The sequence below is a fragment of the Anopheles nili genome, chromosome 3 (genome assembly GCF_943737925.1).
Source record: "Anopheles nili chromosome 3, idAnoNiliSN_F5_01, whole genome shotgun sequence".
Taxonomy (NCBI): domain Eukaryota; kingdom Metazoa; phylum Arthropoda; class Insecta; order Diptera; family Culicidae; genus Anopheles; species Anopheles nili.
This window is the reverse complement of record NC_071292.1, coordinates 48,261,498-48,284,023: the sequence shown is the minus strand read 5'-3', so window position 1 is coordinate 48,284,023 and position 22,526 is coordinate 48,261,498. Positions and strand designations below refer to the sequence as shown.

At 44.1% G+C, this 22,526-nt stretch overlaps 1 protein-coding gene across 1 annotated transcript in view; it reads left to right on the top strand.

The window, feature by feature from the left end:
- The window catches only part of LOC128724475 (uncharacterized), a 137,633-nt gene that overhangs the window by 70,676 nt on the left and 44,431 nt on the right, over positions 1-22,526 (top strand). The window contains exon 4 of the mRNA XM_053818199.1: positions 16,640-16,675. Coding sequence (XP_053674174.1) covers positions 16,640-16,675 — 36 coding nt within the window. The remainder of the gene's footprint in view (positions 1-16,639; positions 16,676-22,526) is intronic.

Below are 22,526 nucleotides of genomic sequence, written 5' to 3'. Positions count from 1 at the left end.
GGTGAGAAATGTAAGAAGGAGCGAACTTCTCCGGTACTTACAGTTAAGAATGCCTTCAGAAAATATTTGGCGATCTTGTTGACATGCAACAAGTTGAAGGCATATTTATGTTGCACTTACTACAAATAAACTTCCTATTTTACCATCTCCGATAGCTCAATCGAATGTAGCTTTTCACAACAAAGTGCATGGATAAAAATGGGTGAGATACAACAATGGGTTCTTTCAAAGCGATATATTATCGAACCACCGGGCCGCCAAACCGATGTGAGGAGTCAATAAATTAGTTTACACCCGAGGAACATGGCGTGACCGCGGCATCGAAAGATATCGTGAAAATTATCGGCCTTCCTGTCGCGTCTGGCGCAGATATGCGGGTGTACCAGGTGGCATGATCTGGCCGTCTCAATTCAGCCATTTTGCTCGTCCCGCTCCCCTTCCCAATCAGGCGTACATGATAGTGATGATTGAACTTTCTAAAAATAAAATTTTATCACGTCCCTCCCGTATTGCGCGGGTGTAAGCGTCGGCAAGTATAATATCCAGACTACCATGATTAATGGTACTAGATTTATACACGGTGGCAATCGGTTTGCTTCAGTGTCGCTGTTTTGTCATTCCATGGGGAGTGAATAAAAAAAGTATAATAAACCTTCATTTCCTCGCTGAGTTGTGAGGGCAAGCACCGCAAGGCAAAACAAAACGCCTCAGCCCGATAAGCACTGTCGAGCGATGGGTTCATAAATCGCGCCGGTTCCCTCTTGCGGTGAAAGCGCGATGCGTCGAAAGCGCAGTTATGTCGCTGTAGTGAGTGTGTCACCGGAAGTGGTGCGAGTCTTGGCCTTGCTGTGAGTTCAGCTCGATTAGCAAGCATGTCACGATGGTGGCATAATAAATTTTACGGCGCAGAAGAGGCGCGTTGTGTGTCGAATTACCGCCTTCGTTGAGATAATGATTGGAATGTGCAGGGAAGTGCATTGTGCTGATATCGGTAACATTGCTTATTCGGGGCAGAAATGTGTTTAAAACTGACATTTTGAAAATTGCTGTCGAATTGATCGAATTCGTATTTAACGACAGTTTTGTAATGACATACCGTTGGTGCTTTTAACAAAATAAATTATAGCTAAATGTATCATAGCAATTTAAAACAATATTTTAAACAATCGAATATATTGCAATTTTTATGTTCAACACACTAAACAACTTCAATTTTTAGGAACACTAAAAGAGACATTAAGATAGTTTTGAATTAAATGAAATAATTGAAAATTTAGATATATAATTCTTAAGCAAACGAAGGTTATGTATTGATAAACAGCTCTGATTAAAAAGATTATATGCACATTGCATTATAATTATATGTATAATTTCATTATTCTTTATGTTTTTCGAAAAAACAGCTGAATGTAGATTCAGCAATTAATTTTAGAAAAAAATATCATTTTATTTTACGTTGAGATCGAACGAGCCAACAGACAAGTGGCAATGTCCGTGTAAGCTGAAACCATTGAGCTTTACTACTGCTCCTATCGTGACTCATCAGAGATGGTAGCAAAACGATCGATTCCCTTATCAGCCGCATCGAGGGCCGATTCGCGCTGCTATATGTCTTTTGCCGTGCTGTTTGCGGAACGCGTTATCTCACCATCGGGTAGTGCCACGGATATACCGAAGGCACGGCATTTAACGCATTGTATGGACACGATTTTGGGATCACTTTTTTATTTTATTTTTTGTATATATATATATATACCCTGCTCGGGCCGTTAAGGTTCAGGGCGCGCCTTCTGCACTCCCAGATGGCCAAACTGAGGTCGTTGATATTATCTACAGTAACAAATGTCACCAATGCCAGAGCACATTTTCTCATTTTTCGAAAACTGCTTAACCGGGTTTAGTTTTTTAGGCTTTAAATTGTGAGTATTTTTCATTAAAACGCTGGCAGAAAAAGAGAGAGCCATATGCGTATACATCGAAATTGCCACAACTCGCGTGACATTTATTATGCTCCTGGGTATAAGAGCTTTATGTGTATGGAAATTATACTCATTTCATTTGTTGATTGATGTTTTCAGACTATTGGCAGCAGGAAATTCAATTAATTAATAATACGTAATATACATACGATCATATAGAACTTGAATATACAGATGAGACGATATGGTTTATTATTCGCAACGAAAAAAAATATTTTTGAATAATTGTGTAGGTTCTATTTAGCAAACAGACGAATTGATTATTCTAAACCAAAATCAACTTAACTTAAAGTTTACCTGTCTGAAATATTTAGTTAATTGGGCTTTTCATACATTGCCTTTCTCCTGCATCATGATATCGTGTCAACAAAGTCAAAATAAAAATGCTCGGTTGTTCGTTTAACGAGTTTCGTTTACACCTCTCTTGGAATTATTTTCATCGTTCATTTTCCATCCTCTCACTCTTTTTCTCTTCTCTCTGTCTCTTTTTCTCTTCCCGACTTTCTTCCGCTTACTCTTTATCTGTGTTTCATCGATCATAAACGTACGACCTGTCAGCCTGAACTGTCAAATGAAAACTCAATTATTAACGCCATATTCAATTTCCGCCACATTTTCCATCCAAAATCAATGATCAGTGAAGCACAGTGTGTATCAGGTGCTTCGTGTGCTTTTGCAGCAACGAAATTATGGATTGGAAATCTGGAAGGGAAAATGCTTCGCTTGCCTCCTCTTGGCTCCTCGCTCGTTCTATTCAGTTAGCGTCAAACGCAGTGACAGTAAATGCTAGCGACACATTAATTGAAATGTTATCTTTTTGCTTATTACTGCTCAGAGGTGGAAAATAGAGCAAAATTTTCCTTTTTGCTTCCGATACAGCTTCTATCGCTATCGCTAGACAGTTCGCCATAATGAGAAAAGTAGTAAAGCCATTTAATTAAAGTAAATTGAATCGTGATGTGACGTGCGAATATTGTAAACGCTTATCATTCTCTTATAAATGGACAGGATATTCGGAGTATTTTTTAACCAAGAATGGGCAAAGGAAAGGTAGCAACCTGTAAAAAATCTATCCAATTTCCCAATCGCTCGCTGATTGGCATCTTCCTCATTGATGGCCGTGAAAACGAGCAGAGCAACGAGAAAAAGAAACCAAGTAGACAACCTGCCTCAGCAGCTCATTAGCCAAACATCGTAGACGGTAGCATTCTCCGATGGTCGGGATAGGTGTATTTTTTTTCTCCTACGTTTCTTGCCGCTCGAACTCGGTTTCTGAGATTCGTTCCCACGCCTTCAGCGCGCTCGTCACAAGCACAAGTGCACGCGGTGATGAAAAGCGGCGTGAATAGCATTTCGTCACCTTTCCGATGCTGTCCAATTTGGCCGACCATTCGGCCAGATTCGTCTGGTGTTGATGGTTGAATTTAATTTACTTGACCTTCTTCAGCGTCTTTGGGGGGTCGTGGGCGCGTGTCCGTCCCACGGTTCGATGCGACGACCGGAGTTCGGCACCTGGACGCGTATATATCCTTTCGGAAACTTTCGGGTCGATTAGGATTATCCGGCCCGAAGGGTCGAGCGACAGATCTGGCGATGTCCTTAAAAGTTTCCCATCTCCAGCTTACCCGGCGTTTGAGCCAAGGATGGGTGGACGAAAAATAAGGCACGAGTGTGATGAAAAAAAAAAATTCAAGCTACCGTAAGATCGTCTGGAAAATTGTTGTTTTAAAAAGGAACAGAATTCAATCACAAAACCGTCGCCGGTTGATTGATAAATCATTCAATTAGGTTGGATTTCATTTTCGTGCGGGGCCGTTCGTTTGCGTGGTAGAAGATGGATGGAGCTTGTGAAAATATACAAGAGTTTCATTACGAGTTTAATAAACCTACTTCAAGGGTAACGTGATGGCTTCTTAAAAACTGGTTACAATTTTTTTCAATTCGTCATCCCAGGCTCTATCCTTGTAAAATGTCCTTGCTTTAGGACAGTTTATTGCAGGCTGAATTTTTTTTACAAAATACATTTTTTATTCCTATTTGTATTCATTTTAGAAGCATTTTTTGATTTGAAATTAATTTTAGGAGTATGATTAAGAGTATAAGCAAAGTGCATTATGAAAAGCAACACATTTTTCTATTCTGCTTGTATCTCAATCACAAATATATAAATCACACTCTTTTTTTTAAATAATTGTATAAAATTAACATTGAATACATTCAAACGATTTGAAGAGCTTGTAGTGTAAAGTAAGGAGTAAAATTTAGCATGATTTTTAGGGAAAGTGATTTTAAACGAAGTCAAGAATAAAGGCTTTCAATCATCTAATGCATAAAAGCAATACAATTTTATCGTGATATATTTGTATTCCTATTTATATATTTCCTATTTTTACATATTTCATCGCCTCCAATAGATCCTGAAGCACAATGCTATATATTCATACCAATTAATTACACACAAAAAGGTACAGAACAAATCTTCTCTTGCTGCGTTACATTTTACCTATATTGTTGATTTAAAGCTTGCAACTTTATAGGCATCGGTTTTTAATGATCGATGCTTCCGGGTCTCGGAGTTCTCGTGCACTAACCACGCTCGCCCTGTGTCAATCGCACTTGCGGGGCGAGTAAATCATGTCTGCCCTCCCCGTTTCTAACGCCCACCACACCTTCTCCGGGAGGGCAATAGTATTTTGCGGTTGGCAGTTATACTTTTTGTGCGACTTCTATCGAACCGATTCGCTTGGCAAATTCCAATCGTTCAGAAGCAAGCAACACGCCATCTCGCCTTGGGGGCGATTTTATTTTTGAACTTTTTGTTTTCTGTGGCTTTTTTTTCAATGGGAAGCAACGACACGGTCATCTCCATTTAGAAGCGTTCAAGCTTCAGGGATTGAAGGGAACGGAAGGAGTACGGAAATTCCATAAAACACTGCACTAGACCCGCAGAAAGAACGAGAGTGTAAGAGAAGCAGAGAGAGAGAGAGCTATAAAAACGCTCCAATGTAATATTTCAACCACTTTACGAGCGCACACGGTTAGGGTTTCGGTTTTCGCCTGCACGTCACCTGCACCGGTGTTCGTCCTCGCCTCAGAAGTGGCCTCTGGCTCAGTGGGAAGAACAGCAGATCCGTACGCCACCGGAATGGCTTAACAAAGTTGTGTCTTGATGGGTTTTGCCGTCCGCGCCGAGCCGTGGTGAATGGTCATTTTTATGGCACGGCAGTTCCAGCCGGCAAGACGTCGTTCCGGTGAGACCGTGCCGGTGTGTCGCCTGTTTTTCCGATGATCGCGAGCCGGGTGTGCGAGGTGCGGGTAGATTTACGAAGTGGAAACAGTTTTCCTGCCGAGGCCACAGTGCATGCGTCGGTTAATGTACCAATTAAACGACCGTTGCTTAGTGGGAGTGTGCGGTTTCGGGAATCGGCAGAACGTGCGCGGACCTTGCGGGAAATTTTCTTAGCAAGTGTTCGTCCGCACTGAGACGTTTTTCCATAAAATTTACTTTGCTGATCGAGCGCTAAAAATAGAGCCTATCCTCCCTGGGGACACAATTAAGCGTTCGGAAGCTGACGCTTCGATAATTGTCGCGCTGACCGATGCGGCTGCTTTCGCATTATTGGAAGAAACGCGAAATCGTGACATTGGGTGATTTTTAGACGCCTTCGGGGGACTGTTTAAAGGTGATATGGATCGTGGAAACGAAAGGAAACTAATGAAACATAGTTTCAGTGAAAGTATACATTGCATAAAATGTTCTATTTAATTTCATACTCTATTCTCATAACCGATTGTATACAAAGTCTAGGCGAGTTGCTGTTCATGTTTCATAAATGACACTTTTTTTGTACAATGCTCATCTTTTTTTTTGGCACAATGAGGTCAGTGCGAAAGCTCAGAAGCATGGTGTCTTATTGTCAACAATTTTATTATGATCATTTGAACTGGGAACCGGAATCCTACCCGCTTAACGAGGAGCCATTTTTATTGCAACTGTCCAACAACGCTCACAACCATGCTTATTTAAGTAGCCCAGTTTATGCCCAGCGAGATGTGAATGATGTTTAACCGTATAAATTTTACAATGTCACTTTATTTTCGCTGATAAATTTTACCCACGACTTTTGGCGTTAAGGGTATGATTTATTTGAAGAATGATTCAAACAAAATCCTTCTTCTCCAAGCTTTCCGAATTCCAACATGTCGTGTCGTTAGGTAAAATTAAGAATACTCTTCATGAATGTCGCTAATTAGAGTGGGATGCAAACACCATCTCTTGTCGCTTTTATGTATTATTTTGCTACCATAATGGCATGAAGCAGCTATTCCTTTCTATCGAAGACGTTGTAAATTGTCATCTCAGGGTGAAATGAATGTTACGCACAATATATTACGCTATGTATACGGTTTATTTCCTAAAGTACTGCTCGAGCTAAACAGAATACACTCTTATACCAAAGCTCCAATCAAAAACATACTATCGAACTTATGAGCTTTTTCCGACAGTAAACCCTCCGTACCGGTACGCAACAAAACGTCCTTACTTCGGCACGATTGCCACCTCACAATCACGCCTATTCGAAGCTTCCAATGGCGTATCGAAACGAACCTCCGTTACGCACCGACCGGCCGGCACACAACCCGATGAAAATCGGCTCCATCCAATGCCCCAGTAGCCAGCAGTGGCAACTTTGGCCAGACCCTAACCCAATAACCTTTCACCATTAACGAACACAAAGCTACGTCCCTTAATATCCCGGGAGCGGGAGCTTCATTTTCCTTATTTTCCTGCTTTCGGTTGTTCTTTGTTTGCACGGCACTACCTACCAGGACGACCGGAGGCTTTTTTGCCTCCGGTTTTCCCATTCGATGGTTTTTCACAAACGAAACGAAAGAATAGGGAAAAGTGAGAACGAAAGAGAGAGAGAGAGAAGGTGTCCGAGAAGTGCGCCGTGCGACAATGGGTAATGGGCCCCACGGCAGGGATAAAGTGCTTGCAGAAGAAAAGGCTTCTTATGGGATGAAAGAGGCTTCTGTTGACCGCGCTCCAGACGGTGCAATTATTTTTAGTTCATTTTTTTGCCCGTACCGCTTGGTTTGCTTACTTCTGTCCACTCGTCGATTCGGCTTCGATCGTATGATGAACTCTGGCCGAGACCCACGTTGCTTGGACGATGAAATATTCATTGATCGTAATCGTAAATGAGTCGATCATTTATGGGACCTCCCGACTCGTGTGGTTAAGGCTTCGGTTGCTAATGGAGAGAGGCAATAGCGGCTTTCGGAAAGCCGTTCGAAACTTTGAGATAAAATGGAATGTTTTCAGTGGTAAAATGTCCTTGAATTCCTCGGAAAACTATTTTTATTCAACTGCAAATAGTTCTGTTTTCATCGACGTCTTATATTTTTCCTTTATAGCTAGTAAACATATTCACTTAATTTTCTTAGATTGAACAAGTATGTGTAAGCGACAGAATAAAGTGAAACTTATATATTTTAACTTTCAAATGCTATTTTTCCATTATTAAAGTCACCTATGTTCAAAGAATATTACCAACAAACAAAAACAACAAAACAATAGCATATAAAAATCCCTTCGACAGCCGTTTTACATGCTTACGAACAAAAAACCTGTCCCATCCGAACCACCCGGGGTGGTTTCCCAAAAGTGCCCATCGGGAGCAATCCGCGTTTAAATTTTGCCAGTCTCTTTTTGCAGTCAGCCTGTCGCTGCTACTATCAGTTCACATTTTTATAGCGCCACTGGCCGATGCGCTATTTAATAAAATATTAATTTTTACAACCCACACGAACGGCGTGGGTCGCATCGGTGCTTTTTCTTTTGTTTTTGGGAGGGTTTTGTTCACTCAACCTACGAACGATGTAAAACGAAACGATGTCAACTGCCACATTACCGCGTTTAATAAAGCAATTTCGTTGGTTCCCGGTTCTTCCCTTGCGAGCGAGGCACGTTACTGACCGTGCAAATAAATTGGGTGGAATATTTAAATACACTCCTCCGGAGACTCGTGTCGTGTTTTAATAAACAGGATAATCCCCTGTTAGTGATTGGTTGGCGGAAATCAAAGCCGACAGATTCCAATTGTGCCCGCGACCCTCATCGCTCGATCGCTTCTTGCTCTTTAGTTGCGAAAACAAGCTCCTCAACTGCTTCCTTCTCATCTTGAAAAAGGAAACCGTTGGCAACTGTTTTTCCCTACGCCTCCATCCACCCATCCATCCATCGGCTAATGAATTGGAAGGCGTGCGCGGGTGCGTATGAAAACAAATCCCTCCCGCATCGTATTACCCCGAGGGCGGGAAAAGCGAGCAAAAACGCGATCACAACGAACGGACTAAAAACAGAAGAAGGAGCGAGAGAGAAAAAAAGCACATCCTAACCCACACACACTCAAATCAAAGCGCTGCCGTCCGTCGTCGGAAAATCATGCGGGTAGAGATGGGTTTTACTTTTTGTGAGTGCGAGTGTTTTTCCCGTGGTTTTTTTGTTATCCTCTGCTTCAGCTCCTCCTCAGTACGTTCGGCCGATGGGCATTCCCAGCAGCAGATCACTTCCAATTAGGTCCAAACCCCGATCCCGGGCCCCCACGCACGCAGTACGGTCATGGTCATAAAACATTCTCATCATAAAGTTTGAGTGGTGCTGCTTTGGGTAATTAGGGCATTAGCCACATCATAAACTTTGACAGCGTGCGTATCCCCGGCCACTGGAGCCTGAAGAGGGGGTGCTATCGAGGGGTGGCTTGGTGGTGAAGTGTTTGTGTGTCCACGTATGTGCCTCGGATGCGATCCACACGATGGAGCAAACAGCGAAAAAGAGAGCGCCTTCTTCCACTATTATGATGGGAATAAAAATTCCGGATGTTAAAAGGAAGCCGAAAACAAAACCCCGGAGCTTTCGGGGGTGTTGTATCGTTGTTCAATCTGGTATCGCCAGCGCCATGTGTGTGTGTGTGTGTGTGTGTACGGGAAGAGAAAACTTCATCCACAGGGGTAGCAAAAAAAATCATCTCGCAAGCCAAATGGGAACGGCAACATATCCGGTATATGGCGGTTTTGAGGTTGTTCCGGAAACGGGACCCGCTGTAAAAAAGGGGACCCCTACACGCGCTTAGAGTTAGGGCTGATAATGCCGAGAAATATGAGCCTGTTTTATCGAGGGTATTTGACCTAAGCGTGCTCGGGGTGGGGTTTTATGCAGCCACCGAGCGTTGCGTGCAGGTTGGTGTGGGTTTTGATCGTTCATAAGCGAGCGATGATAAAGTTATGTTTCGTTGCATGCGTAGGCGCTTAAATAGGACGGGCTCTCGACCGCAGAGGGCGCACCAAATTGAAGCCTTTCGGAGGGTCTCCGAGCGAGTGGTTGGTGATTTGCGAAAAGCGGAACCAGAGGGCGCTGCTGACGACGATGTCTCCGGCGAGACGACGTTTATAACAAGGCTGAGCACCGTAGATTGAAGGCTTGACGATGTCTTGCTATTAATTAACCGCCCGGAGGCTCCACGGTAACGGCTCGCAACGCTTTATTATCTGTTAATTAGTGCAGTAATCCGGCGACTTATTCCGCTCCGCAGTTGGGTGGTTTTCGGTTCTGACATTACTTCGACGCGGATGCTTTTGGGAGATGGATGAAGAAAATCATATAATTAAATTTTGGAAGAAAGGACCAATCAAACGCCGGCATTGGTCTTTGTTGCCTGCCAGAGCACTCGCTTATTTTGAGGTTTTCTTTAAGCAATTAGATGTGTTGTTATTCCGCTTACAAATAATGCCTTTTTTAAAAGACACAGTTGTTTTTCATGCACAATTTGACTTGTGATAAAGATCTCGATAGAAATTATAATTCATCTATGCTTGAAAAACCGAATTTTATTTTTCCCTCGTCAATTGAATTTATATCATTGAATTGAATCGATCAGTGAAGGTATTCTAAAAGCTAGCCAATAAATCACCCACTAAAGTGTTAAAACATTGGTTCAAATCTGCGAGCAAAACTGTCGAAAAAGGAGCCCAAATAAATCTGCACATTTGAACTCCGCTAGAGAATGATCAATTGGACCGGAGCGTATGCAATCGCTTTCGACATCGAATAAATATTCATTTTTACCTCAAGCATTTTTCCATCCAGCTATCAAGAAAATAAAGTATACTCCTACACATCGTCATAAAACATGAATCACCCAACGGCAAACCATCGAACTGGCACCCTTTCCAAAGCTTTGATCCTTCTGAGGGAGAGGTGAAGTTTTTGCAAGTGACAAAACTTTATTCGACCACCAGCACCAGCGGCATCCCGCCTCACTCGGTTTTCCCGGAACAGATTGAAAATTGCCGGCCCGGGCTTATGACTAATGGGTTTGTTGGTAGATTTGTAGGGCGCTGAAGTATGGCACGCGACGGAAGGCGGCCGGCAAAACGACGTTGATTGCTTCTGTGGTTTGCCAAACCGCAAAGCATCCATTTTCGATCGCACACCACACTCTCACACACTCGCATCTGGGCATCTCGGCATGCGTTCGTCACCGGAACCATGGTGTTGTCGTTTGGGTGTGGGATGATGTCCGATTGGCATCGGGTGTGATGCTGGAACGAATAGCAAGAGATGGCCTATAATGGTGGTGCCATTTGTTGGACCATATGAAAAGAGGGCTATTTTGTGAACCACCGCTGGCTAGGGGTTTATTTTAATATTAATGTTCTCTTTTGCTAAAATTAACATCGGTTTGCATTTTAAAAATGCGCTGCTGCTGCTAATTACGTGGTTTCGAGCACGCATGACTTGCGGCAAGGTTGCGATCTATCCGGGTCCTTATCGGTTCGTGCAATTAAAAACAAACACTCTACATAAAACGATGATACAATCAGCTCTGTGGTGCGATAAAAAATCGATCAGCCGATAAAGATGGGCCTATGTTTATCGGTGTACCTATTGGAGGTTTTGAGCTCGATCAAAACTTCTCCAGACAGCAGGCGAAGGGTGGGTTTTCTATGTTTCACCTTAATCTGTAACACATCAGATTACGCGTTCGATCGACTGCCGTGAACTTAGCGGGCTTATCGGCAGTTTGTTTTGCAGCCCATAGATCAACCTTGCTGCTTACAAGCTGATATCTATTTCTTGAAGTTAAGCTGTGATAGATTTTGTCCTGCAAAATAAGCCACGGGCTATATTTAAAACATTAATTCCCTGTAATGGCGCGTCAAGTTATTTTCCAGTGAGTCTTTAATCGTTAGAAAAGTTGTTTGCATTTATTTGTTGTCAATAATAAACTAGATCATAAATAAAAACGCCTTAATCCGTGATCATAAGCAAGTGTATTGATGCATGTTATTCATTCTCTAAGACATCTCCACGAATATTTGTCTGAAAATGATCATAGTAAACGTTGAACAAAACGTAAATGATAATCGAACAACTGCGAATAAACAGTGAAACATGTTTAAATGCGTCCACCACAAGTAGAACGGTTAGCAATCCAACCCCCATTAGAAATAACTTTGCATAGTGATACATTGCCAGCGAATAGTTGCTACATTCGCTGTGATCGACCGATGCATTAGCTGCACTGCAGTTTGTAGACTAGCGAGATTCTCGATTATTTTCGATTCACTGCTCGCTGGCAGGATCGTGATCGGGTGTTAGTCATCGCGCTATTTGGCTCGCAGCTGTCGCACCGGCCAAGCCAAACCTCATGCAATCCATTCCCGCTGCGAACGACAAGCATGTAGAAGTGGTTTTATTTTCGTCACCCCAAAAGCAAACGCGTGTGCATACACTCGCTGCGAAGGAAAAGCATCATGAAATGACAACCGAGCGTGAAATCGGTTCGCCTGAAATCCCATCCCAGAGCAGCGGGAATGGTGGACGGGGATTGCCCCGAAACCATTAACCCCTTCTTCCTAACAAGGGCAGGTCCGGTTGCATCCCTGTCTCGTTGGGGTGGGCACCTTCGGTTGACGGAATCCGACACGGTTAATTGTGAATGCATCACATTACGCGCCGGTTGAGAAAGGAGCCGGCCAAAACGTAAGACGTCTGATTGACAGCAGAGCGAACGTCGGTGGCGGTGAAATTTCTTTGAGCCTCTCGCTTCGTGATTGAATCCGGGTAATGGATTTCCTGTTCCGTTCCGGTCATTTTGGGGCGCTCATCCGGCTGGAAATTGGAATTTCGGATGGAGGCGTTGTTGGTCGCACGGAACACACGGAACGTTGGTTTCTATATGTGCTGTGAATTTTATATTTTTATGTTCTAGGGCAATGAAGTTAGGTTTGTTTTGCTTCTCTTGTTGAATGCTCGTGAAGGAAGTATACACTGTTAAAAGCATGCTTAGTTTTTGCTCCGAAAGACTTATTTTGAGAACTGTATTCATTTAGAACATAGCTTCGTAACAACAGGTTGAAATGGTAACATAAACGTTGTTTTGTTTGAAATATATGACAGTATTCAGTCATATTGTTTGCCTTTAACAAACTGATGATAAATCCAAGGACAAAACAGCTCAATAGCAATGCATAGCTCCAATTCACTCATCCTTTCTTGGGCGCTTGAATTTCATTTCCGCTCACTCCACTTCCGATAGTTACGATTAATGTACAATGTTGACATTTTAATTTCCCTTTCATAAAACCCTGGCTGGCGGGTGGACGATTCGTTGCGTGCCAAACATCTGGCCATTGCGAAGGCCCCAAGCGAGACATGCCATCCTGTCAGTGGAGTTATTTTTCCCAGACACGCTCGCTCTCGCTCCCAGCACAACTCAGCGCTGCGCAGGCAACAATCCCGTCGAGACAAACGATCGTGCTGTTGGTGCGTTTTTTTACCTCCCTGTTTTCACCTGCCGTAAAAATCGTATGCAAAAATCATCCTTCTCGCTCACGGCTCCATCAACTCGGTGGGACAAATGTGGGGCGTCTTTTCTTCGCAGTCGGCTCGTGCGCGAAATGGATGGATGTCTTCATCAACGTCCGTCCGATGGCGTCGACGTGGGTCCCGTGAGTGAAAAAGGCAAACAAATCAAATCCGAAATTCCGACGCCACGCGGACACTTCTAGCTTGGCTTTCGTTCAGCTGTTCGGTTGCCTTCCTTTCTTGGCATTTCGTTTCTTTGACGGTGTGTGTGTGTGTGGGGGAGGTGAAATCAGTGGAGCTACAGAACAAACCAATGTTGTGCCGATTTCCTATCTGTCTCAGGGCGGTAATATTTCCCGTGCTAAAGGATCTTCTATGGCTGGGAGTGATGTAGGCGAATATCGTCGGCGTTCGAGAAGGAGAGGCTACGAGTTGGGCTTAGAAGTTTTTTGCAGTCGTTTTCACTCTACCAACGACCGAAATGGTCGATATGAGCAAAAATACCTGCAGAAGAACGGTGATATTGAATTTATCGATCCACTCTCCGGCCGCCTCGATGCTGCAATGGGATATACATCAGTATTTGAGGATTTCCGCATATGCATTTCCGCAAAGGCAAAGAACTGTTTTAAAGGCTGACAGGTAGAAATCGCAGATGCACAATCATTTTTATCTCTGAATCAATATCTCCTAAAATGTAGCCAATTTACCTAACAAGCTGAGCTTTTTTTAGACCTTTGATTAACTTTTTCTTGAGCAATATCAGCAAGTAAAATAATACTAACTTGACTCGTAAGAATTTATCATCTTTGCAGTTTAGCTGTTATTGTGTACTCGTGTGAAATTTGTCGTATAGATGAATGTTTCGCTGCTCATAACACCCGGCGTTATCATTTTGCCTGCAATTGACTCATATGAAATTCCTTTTACAATGGAATAAACCTAGTAATGCACATCCACAGTAACATCATCCTTCGTGACGTAAATCGCATTATTCTCACAGGACCCTGCAAGTTGCCCGAGAACAATGCGGTTGCCCTTTTTGCAAGATGGGAACGAAAAGCGTGGCACCGAAATTCGCACAAAATGTGCAATTATCCACTAATGGATTAGTGCACGATGTAATTTTTCATTCCCTTTTGATTTTGACTCCCTGCTTGCACATGTTTTGGCCCTTCTTCGCTCTCCACCAAACACACGCCAACCGTGAGCGATGATCCACTTGACCGATGACCGACAAACACACACACACACACACCACCATGTGGAGAAAAAGAGCCATGGTTGTGTGGTTCGCGGGTTCGTAAAACGACACTAACGGATCTCGGATCCCTTCGCCATGCCCATGGCATGCACCCTGGAGGGAAATGCAGAAAAATAGCACCGAATGAATCATTTTCCCCCGTGACAGGGTGCACTTTTAAAGCAATTTATCACGCGAAGCAGAATGCATTCCATCCACCGCTCGGTCAGCGCTAGGTTGTCCCAACACCCGTGCCCGTTACTGCGGGAAAGATGATCGAGTGCGGGAAAACACCTTGCACACACACACACACACACACTTTCCCAGGCAGTTGAACGATGGCGAGACGAGTTGCGAGCGAAAGGAGAGACACACACAAAAAAATGGCAGAGCTAAATAAAACGGTGCAAGCTGCATTCGGACGCAGGCAATGTGTACGCTTTTGCTCCATTTTTGCACCCCTTTTTCCCGGTGCTTGGGAAAATCGCACCCACCAAGCGGTGGAAAAAACAGGAAGAGGTCAGTCAGCACGCCAGCTCGTTCTGACAAATGATGCAATTTTCGGGAAAACGAACTACCGCATTTAAGCCAACCCGTAGGCGGTAAGTTTTTCGCCAGTCCCCTCCTGGGCATGGTTTTGGGGTGAAGTTTTCCAAGAAAAGTGAATGCAAAGAAAGTGGCGGGTTGCGGGATCGGAAAATGCATCAGTCAAAGCCGAACCGCTCGGGTTCGTTGGCGGGTTTTCACTATTTCCCTCCATCGGCCAACGACAGATCGTGCGGAGGTTGTTTAATGGACGCTGTGTGCAAGTTTTTCTTTTTCCTCCAACAACCTCCATCTGGCGATGAAAATGGAGGGCTTTTTCCAGGAGGGCAGCGCATCTTGTGCGGGCTTCCGCTGGAAATTGGCACACGTTCGCCGGTGGTGGGTGGGTTCATTAAAATTGATTTCAAAAATATAATTGTATTTCCCGCGACTCCACTTTCCCAGGCCCGAAGGCGGCCTTCCCGTGAACCCTTGCCGTTAAACGGAGCGGAAGGCAATCAGTAAACAATCAACCGCAACCAAACCAGGCGTCCTTTCGGGGTCGTCTACACACACACAAACACTCCGCTTCCCGATTATGGCTGCGCCGCGACCAAACCGGCATACTAATGTTTCGAAATCAATTTTGCATACTTCGCGCGAATTTTTGGGCGGAATTTTTGACGACATTGGTATTTTTCCCTTTTTTCTTTTACTTGTTTTGCGTTGTTTTTTTTCTCTCTCGTTTCCCTGTCGGCAAGGGTTGGTTGGTTTTCTTTTCCGTCCCCGTTAATAAGCAAACACGTATTAGGGTTTCCTATCAAACGATGGTGTGTTTGATAGAAAACGCTTCCCGACCGCGTGCCCATGTTGTGCGAACGCACGAACACCGAGCAGGGGAAAATCCTTCCCGCGGAAAAGCATTTTCATCGTGCTTGTATGTTTCTTTTTTTTCCCCCTCTTTAAAAATCTCCAGGGCCTAATGGAGTTTTGCAAACACAATGTATCAGATGGATGCACGATATCGCAACCATGGCGTGGGTGACTGCGTGGTTGAGTGTGATTTCCGCTCGTGGAAAATAATGAATGAGGTGGCGGATGGAAAGGATGGCCTGCTCGGCACGGTTCCCGTTCCGATTCGCCACCCGGTATACCATCTTAGCGCCAGCATCTTTTCGGTGAGAGGTTTCGGAAAATCGCTAACCACATCGCCCTCCCACCAGGAGGCCACCCGCATGGCACGGGGGCTGTGGAAAAGTTTACCAAACAGCTAGCGCCGGCTGGTGCGAGGACGTTGGCAAACATTAATTTTTTTTTTTCGGAAACACCGGAAAACCGGTACACGGCAAACAGCACCGAAAGCGGTTGCTGCCATGTTTCGCTAGCGAATGTTTTTCAGGCGTTAATGTAACGTAGAAGATTTTACAGGATCCTATTTTGAAAAGGATGTTTTGTTCCATTATGCTAGAAAAAATATAGCCATTCGTTCATTAACGAGCAGTACTTTAACTCAGCTAATCTTTAATTTGAAACAAAATCTAAGACGCTCATTCTTCTTGGGAGTTAATCATCGTTTTTGTGCTGTGTGGTTTTTTTAAATTAATACACTATACGATCCTAATATATCATGTATCAATATAATATTTCATGTGCCAATGTAATATTTCTTATGCCAAATTACTTTAAATACGAAACATGTGTGTCGTCGGTTATTTGATATTACTAAAACAATTGATACATTTGGAATACTACACACGAAGGAAATCAGCAGTGGAATTTAATTTCGAGCACGTAGATTTCATTGAAACACATAAATAAAATGTCATTTTATTTGCACAAGTGAACAAATCAAACTTGCTAGAGAACATAGTTTTATTCTTTATTTATTTTTAATCAGGTTTTTATTTCACAAACATGTTTTCAAACAATTTTTCAAATTCTCTCCAACACACGTTCTGATTTTGTCGATGTATGGATGCTGTAGATTAATTTCCTTTCTTTCGTTTATCTCTTCGACAGGTACGTCAATGTGTTAAATACAATGAATCTGCAACCGTGAGTATACTCTGCTGACGTTCAGCTCAATCGATGTTTCGTGGAATCCTCCCTCTTTCTCCCTCCTAAACCCCCCCACTCTCCTTCCCATTCCACACACATGCCCAGTCTCACCTGCACAGAATGTTTGTGTGCGGCATCAAATCAGAGTGAGTTTGCTCTCACACATTCATCATCTCAAAAGCCGGTTCACTATAAATGTGCGAAACTTTTTTTTGCCTCCCCTTCATCATAAAACCCGACATCAAATACGGGAAAACCGGCTACAAATGTCTCCGACTGACATCTCCGATCGCCCCCGTCTCTTGTATCGCCATCGCCACATGCTACCCTCGCCCGCCTAATGACCTTTTTGCCTTCATCGATCCATCCCACGCCCATTAAATTCTGCCCGTTTGAAAGTGCCAACAGTGCCGGTGCCAGGCAACACGAAGCATTCCGAAGCGAGCGAGGCCCCAGTTTCCCTCCCCAATGGGGGCCCATTCGGCAGCGGCAAAAACCCGTCAATATTCATTTCGCTCCAGATGTTTGTCAATGAAAAATGCGTCTAAAAATAGCGCCCGGCTGGCCCCTTGTCAATCGCCCAGAGCCCGAGCGGTCCATTTTCCTGCGATTCGGTTCTTGTTTTGATAACCGTCGCAGGAACGACGAGCACTGTCGCTGACACTTATCTATCACATTAACGTTTGACCTTTGGTCCTGCAGCGGAGGAGCTCGAGATCGAACAACGGCTTCAAACGGAGCGCGTAGAGGTGATTAACCAAGCCCGGAGCCCCGGAGCGTACGGTGGCCGAGTGTGGAAAAGCTGTCTTATGGTGGCTCTTCAAAAGCGGGCTAAGGTTGACTTTTCTGTCAGCCATTGGACGAGGTTTCTCTTTTCAATTGGACTCCACGCGGAAGGTGGAAGGTTGTTGGGAATGTTTCGAGAACGATGATTCGTCTGGCTTTTCCGCAAGCTTTTGATGATTAAAGCAATCCCGGAAAGCTCATACCCTCCGGCGAAAACGAAACACGGGTAAACTGTAAAATAAATCAAACAACCAACCAAAAGGACTCACCTCATCCTTCAACCCAGTAAATCGCCAAGCATAAGACAGACAGTTTTGGGGAGGATGTTTTTCATCCCTTCGCGCGCCTGTTTGTCTCCGGAAGTGATACGTCTTCATCGGCTTCGTTCGAGTCGGTGAAGGCTTTTCCACACGGTTTCAGTGAAGAAAAAGCGAGAGAGAGAGAGAGTAGTGGCGCACCATAAAAGGGAAGGAAGCGAAATTTTCCGACCATTCACTCCGATTTCCTTTCGCGGATGTCAAACGGAATCGGGAAAGAGTTTGCTTTTCACCACCCTCCGTTACGTTTGCTCCATCCGTCGGATCGAAGTGGAATGAAAAATACCTCTAAATAATGTGAATGGATGTGAAGCAAAGCATGCGATGTCCTGTGACCTCCGAAAACGACCCGATATGGTTGGGAACTCGAAGCCCGACTGTCTGTCTGGTGCTTCCGTTCGGCGGATGAACACTCCGGTTTTCTGTGTGTGTGTTTTTCTTTCTTCTTCCTTCAATTACTTTCCAACCGACTGCACCGTGCCGGGTGAATTTTCGTTTCGATATTCAAATTTCATTAAACGCAAAACGAATGGTTCAGCGGCTGGTGAGCGGTTTCTGTGGCGGGTGGTCTCGATCGGAACTACTTCCCACGTCATTCGATCGATCTGAGTCTGTCTCTGCGAGTGCTTTCGTCCCACATTTTCTTGGCTCGGGAAAAGGGGTGGCGAAATGAGATTAATGGCGTCGTTCGAACGCTCGAAACGGAAGAGGACACGATCAGCCGAAACAAGATTAGTGTTTCGCGCGTGGACGGATGCTTCGGTTTTCTTTTCTTGCGTCTTGTGCGTGGGAGGAACCGGTGAATTACTAAATTGTAGAAAACAAATAAGAGCGTCTGTAAATACGTTGGACCATCATTTTATATATATATGTATGCATATACAGTGCTAAATTAATATATTTGACATACTGTATTATAAGACAATGGCAAGAAAGGATCAATCTCTAATCACATTTTTAATCGAATTTTCACCACTGGATCCTTTTGTCGTTAGAATGCTTATTTTATTATCTATTTATTATCTATTTATAACTTGAAAACATCTTATTATTCATTACAAACCCCTTTTATGTGTTTGAGTAGGATTTTAATTAATCGATTGTCGACAGCAATTCAACTAAATTCAATATTTTATGTCCTTCGCATGCCAGTGGCGGAAGAAAGCAATCGAAAAGCTATATACTCCATACAGTCGTAAACCCGATTGACGATAAAGGGACACAGTTAACACTCCAGCTCCTACTCACGCGATGAAAGTTCGCTTAAATAAATGCGAATTCATACTCCCCAGGCCTAGTTCCAACCTGGCGGGCTCGCAGAGATTGAGCTCGATCGTGGTGTGGCAGGTCGATTAGATTTTTGTTTTGCTCGCCACACCGCTACTGCTAGCCCCTTCGACCGCGACAACCACTTAACCCTTTTACATCGGCTAAAAGCACGCTGGTAATTTAATTCGCGCTCAAGAGCTGCAGGTTCCGGTCGGCGCGGTACGCATCAACCAATGACGCCCCGCGAACGTGTGCAGGAGTTTAATTAGTTTTGGACACAATAATAATCGACCCGCACTCCCGCCCGTGGCACACTCACACACACACACACACACGCACTGTTATGGAAACACGTTTACTTTCTCTTTCGCTCCCACACGCACTCGTAAGCCAGCTAAAATTAGCAACCCGCGAATGTGACGGGAAAGCAAAAACCACGCGTCGAGGCACTCAATTCCGTGCGGCTACCGTGGCGGGCCTGATTCCTGCCTGATGAGGTTTTCATTGACTAAAAAGGCGGTGGGGGGGGCATGGGTGGAAATCCACCACCAAAGGGTGATACGAGGGGCGCTAGGTGTGAGGACGGCGACAAGCGTAATTAAATCGTATATGATTTATAGAAACACGGCTAAAGTTAACGGCCAAATGCAGTTGGGGTCGGTGCAACCTCAACAATAAATGTAGGCCATTCGAGGGAGCGAGTGCGAAAAGATTGCGGCATGAGTGAGATTGTGTAGGAATTTAAAAAAAAAGACAAAAAATCTAACACCCTCTGGCTTATGCAAAAAGGCAATGGCTGCCCGGGCGGTTCGTCTAATGCCCTCTTGGGTCGTGTGGTTAGGTGCTGGGACATGCAGGGCATAAATTAAACACGGGTTATATTTCTGTGCTCTTGCACTCCCACCGCCTGTTCTCGGTAGCGCGGTATAAAAAGGGTTGCTAGTAAATCTTTTTCACTTCGCAAATGGCCAACCATTCGCCACGAATAGAAATTAAAATAACGCTTTCCCGACGCAAATGATGCTACTCACGTTGCTGTGGAGGTGTTTGTTTTTTGCTGTTGCTTTTAGGATTTTCCGATGCACATCCCGACGTTTTTATTGTTTCCCAGCATTGTGAAGGATTTATTTACATTCGGTGTCGAGCCCTTTCTACATGGCATTAATTATGAGGATTACACAACAGCCAACTCCTTCCGTGCATGACGGATTTATGTACACCGGCACCGGTAAGGGTTGCTGGTGGTTCTTTAATCTCTTAACGACGTGGGATGTGTGTGGGACGAAAGCAGTCTACTGATGCCTTTATTCTTTGGTCATTTAAAAAAAAAAGTAAGCTACACCCTGATCATCTTTGAGGTTAGTTTTGTGGCTTCTTGTATCACCTACATGTAAAGTTGTTTTTCCTTCTGTGTTGCTCCAATGCACCCCAACACATGTTGTGCTGTGAAGGCATGGAAAATGTGTTTTTCTACACACCCACTCGAAGCGCTGGGGCAACTTTTGCTGTACTTATTTTACTTATGAACTTCATGAACTCATCAACTCCAACATAAACACGAGCGGTAAGCTTCCCGTGTGTCTTTCAGGGTGATGGTAGCGCCCTTAGAAGGTTGCCGTTCACCTCGGTTGCCTGGCTGCGTGCGGAAAGACTTTAGATTTATAGCCTGTCCAATGTTGGCTCGCCGTGCCGGTATTTCCGGTTCCGCCTTTTGTTGCGGTTCATGATGAAACTTAATCTATCTCGTTTCTCGTGCACTATGCCTGTAAATGCAACATTGTACAGCTGCATAGCTGCAAAGTCCTGGCTGGTGTTGATTCCACACGAGAAATAATTATTGCGAGTGAGTGGTATATATTGCTGGGTCGTTAATGAAAAATATTTTAACTTCTTTGAGTTTGTACTGATGAGAACTCATGCATTCAGCAAGTAATTCGCTTCAATGGTTTAATTTGTGATGATTGCAATCTTTATAAGGACTATACTGGTCAATGTTTAGTAAAGTACCAGGCGTCTCCATCAGATCAAAAGAAAACACCAGGCGTCTCCATCAAAACAGGAACAATCATCGTATTGTCCACAAACTGAGCTCGAAATTCAATTTGCAATGAATAGTATGTGTATCAAACCATGCAAAGTATTCCCGTGTTTGAATTATGCGCCCCATGCAACATGACATACACCAGTCATGAGCTCATGCAATATACTCAGTGAACGGTAGCTCTTCTTACGTCACACCTCATGCTCTGTCGGTGCAAAGTACACCGTAATTAATGAACGATTGAAACCGTTACGTAACAAAAGAAGGAATACCACCGTAATTGCAAACGAAAATGAAGCAAATGAATTGCATGCACCCATGCAAAAAAAGGGAAACAGAAACGACGCCGTTGGGAAAAGTAAACCGGCATGCACATACACTCACACGCACACACACACACACCCTTAGAACAATGCAACGCAAAACACGGTCCCTCGGTAAAAGCACCAAATGGAGTCAGTGTGAGGCACGGTGATTTACGTTTACGGTGGCATAACGGATCACTTCGCTATTTGTTAAAGTGTTTCGCACCCTTGCCACCACCCGGTGCTACCGTCGTCCCGACAACCGGTCCGGGATGATGTGTCTCCTACAGACGACGGAGGCGACGGACGGATGATTGCAAGACAAATAGAGCGTCTTTGCCGCTCATCTTACGGCCGGCACAGGGTGACTCCGCGAAGCAGCAGCAGAAGGCGAAAAATGTACAAAACCACCACCCCACACAGAATGGATGGTGAAAAAGGAGAGGTGTAAAGAGAGGCGAAGGGTCGGTGTTTATCGTGGAGATTAAGAACAAATTCATCAATATCGACTTCCGGCACGAAACTGTGATTTGTCTTTAACCGCACTTGCGAGCGCCTTTTCCTCGAAACTCGGGTTGGGCGAAATATTGCAAATCGATCTGGTGTCGGTGCCGCCGGGTACTTAGGGTCGCTGATGAATGGAATGATTTGTCAAAGTTAAATTCGGTTATCGCTGATAGAAAATTAAACATTACGCCGCGTGGATTACGACGTGTCGTTAGGTGATAATGTCACCCTGATGTTTGTGTAGGGAACTGTTCCACAGTACGCTAATAGAAACGGTTTTATTTATGCTAAATAACCTTTCGATATGAAGAGCAAAAGTAGACAGCAAAATAATGTTTAAAAATAGCAGAGATTGCTTAAAATATGTTGTTCATAATTGTGTTTTGCAGCGAGTGAACGATTTTCAAGATTAATTATTATTACTTACCCTCTTAAGTAATTTCCACTGCATCACCCTGTCGCGAATGTGTCGAAGACTCCTCATTCCATTCCACACATTACCGGCAAAACGGAAGGCAGGCGAAAAGCAACAAAAAAAAAGTGCCTAAAACAAATCCACACACAGCAATCGTCACTCGCCGGCGTCATGTGCCGCTGCTCATCGTGTGCCCCTTAAGTGGAAA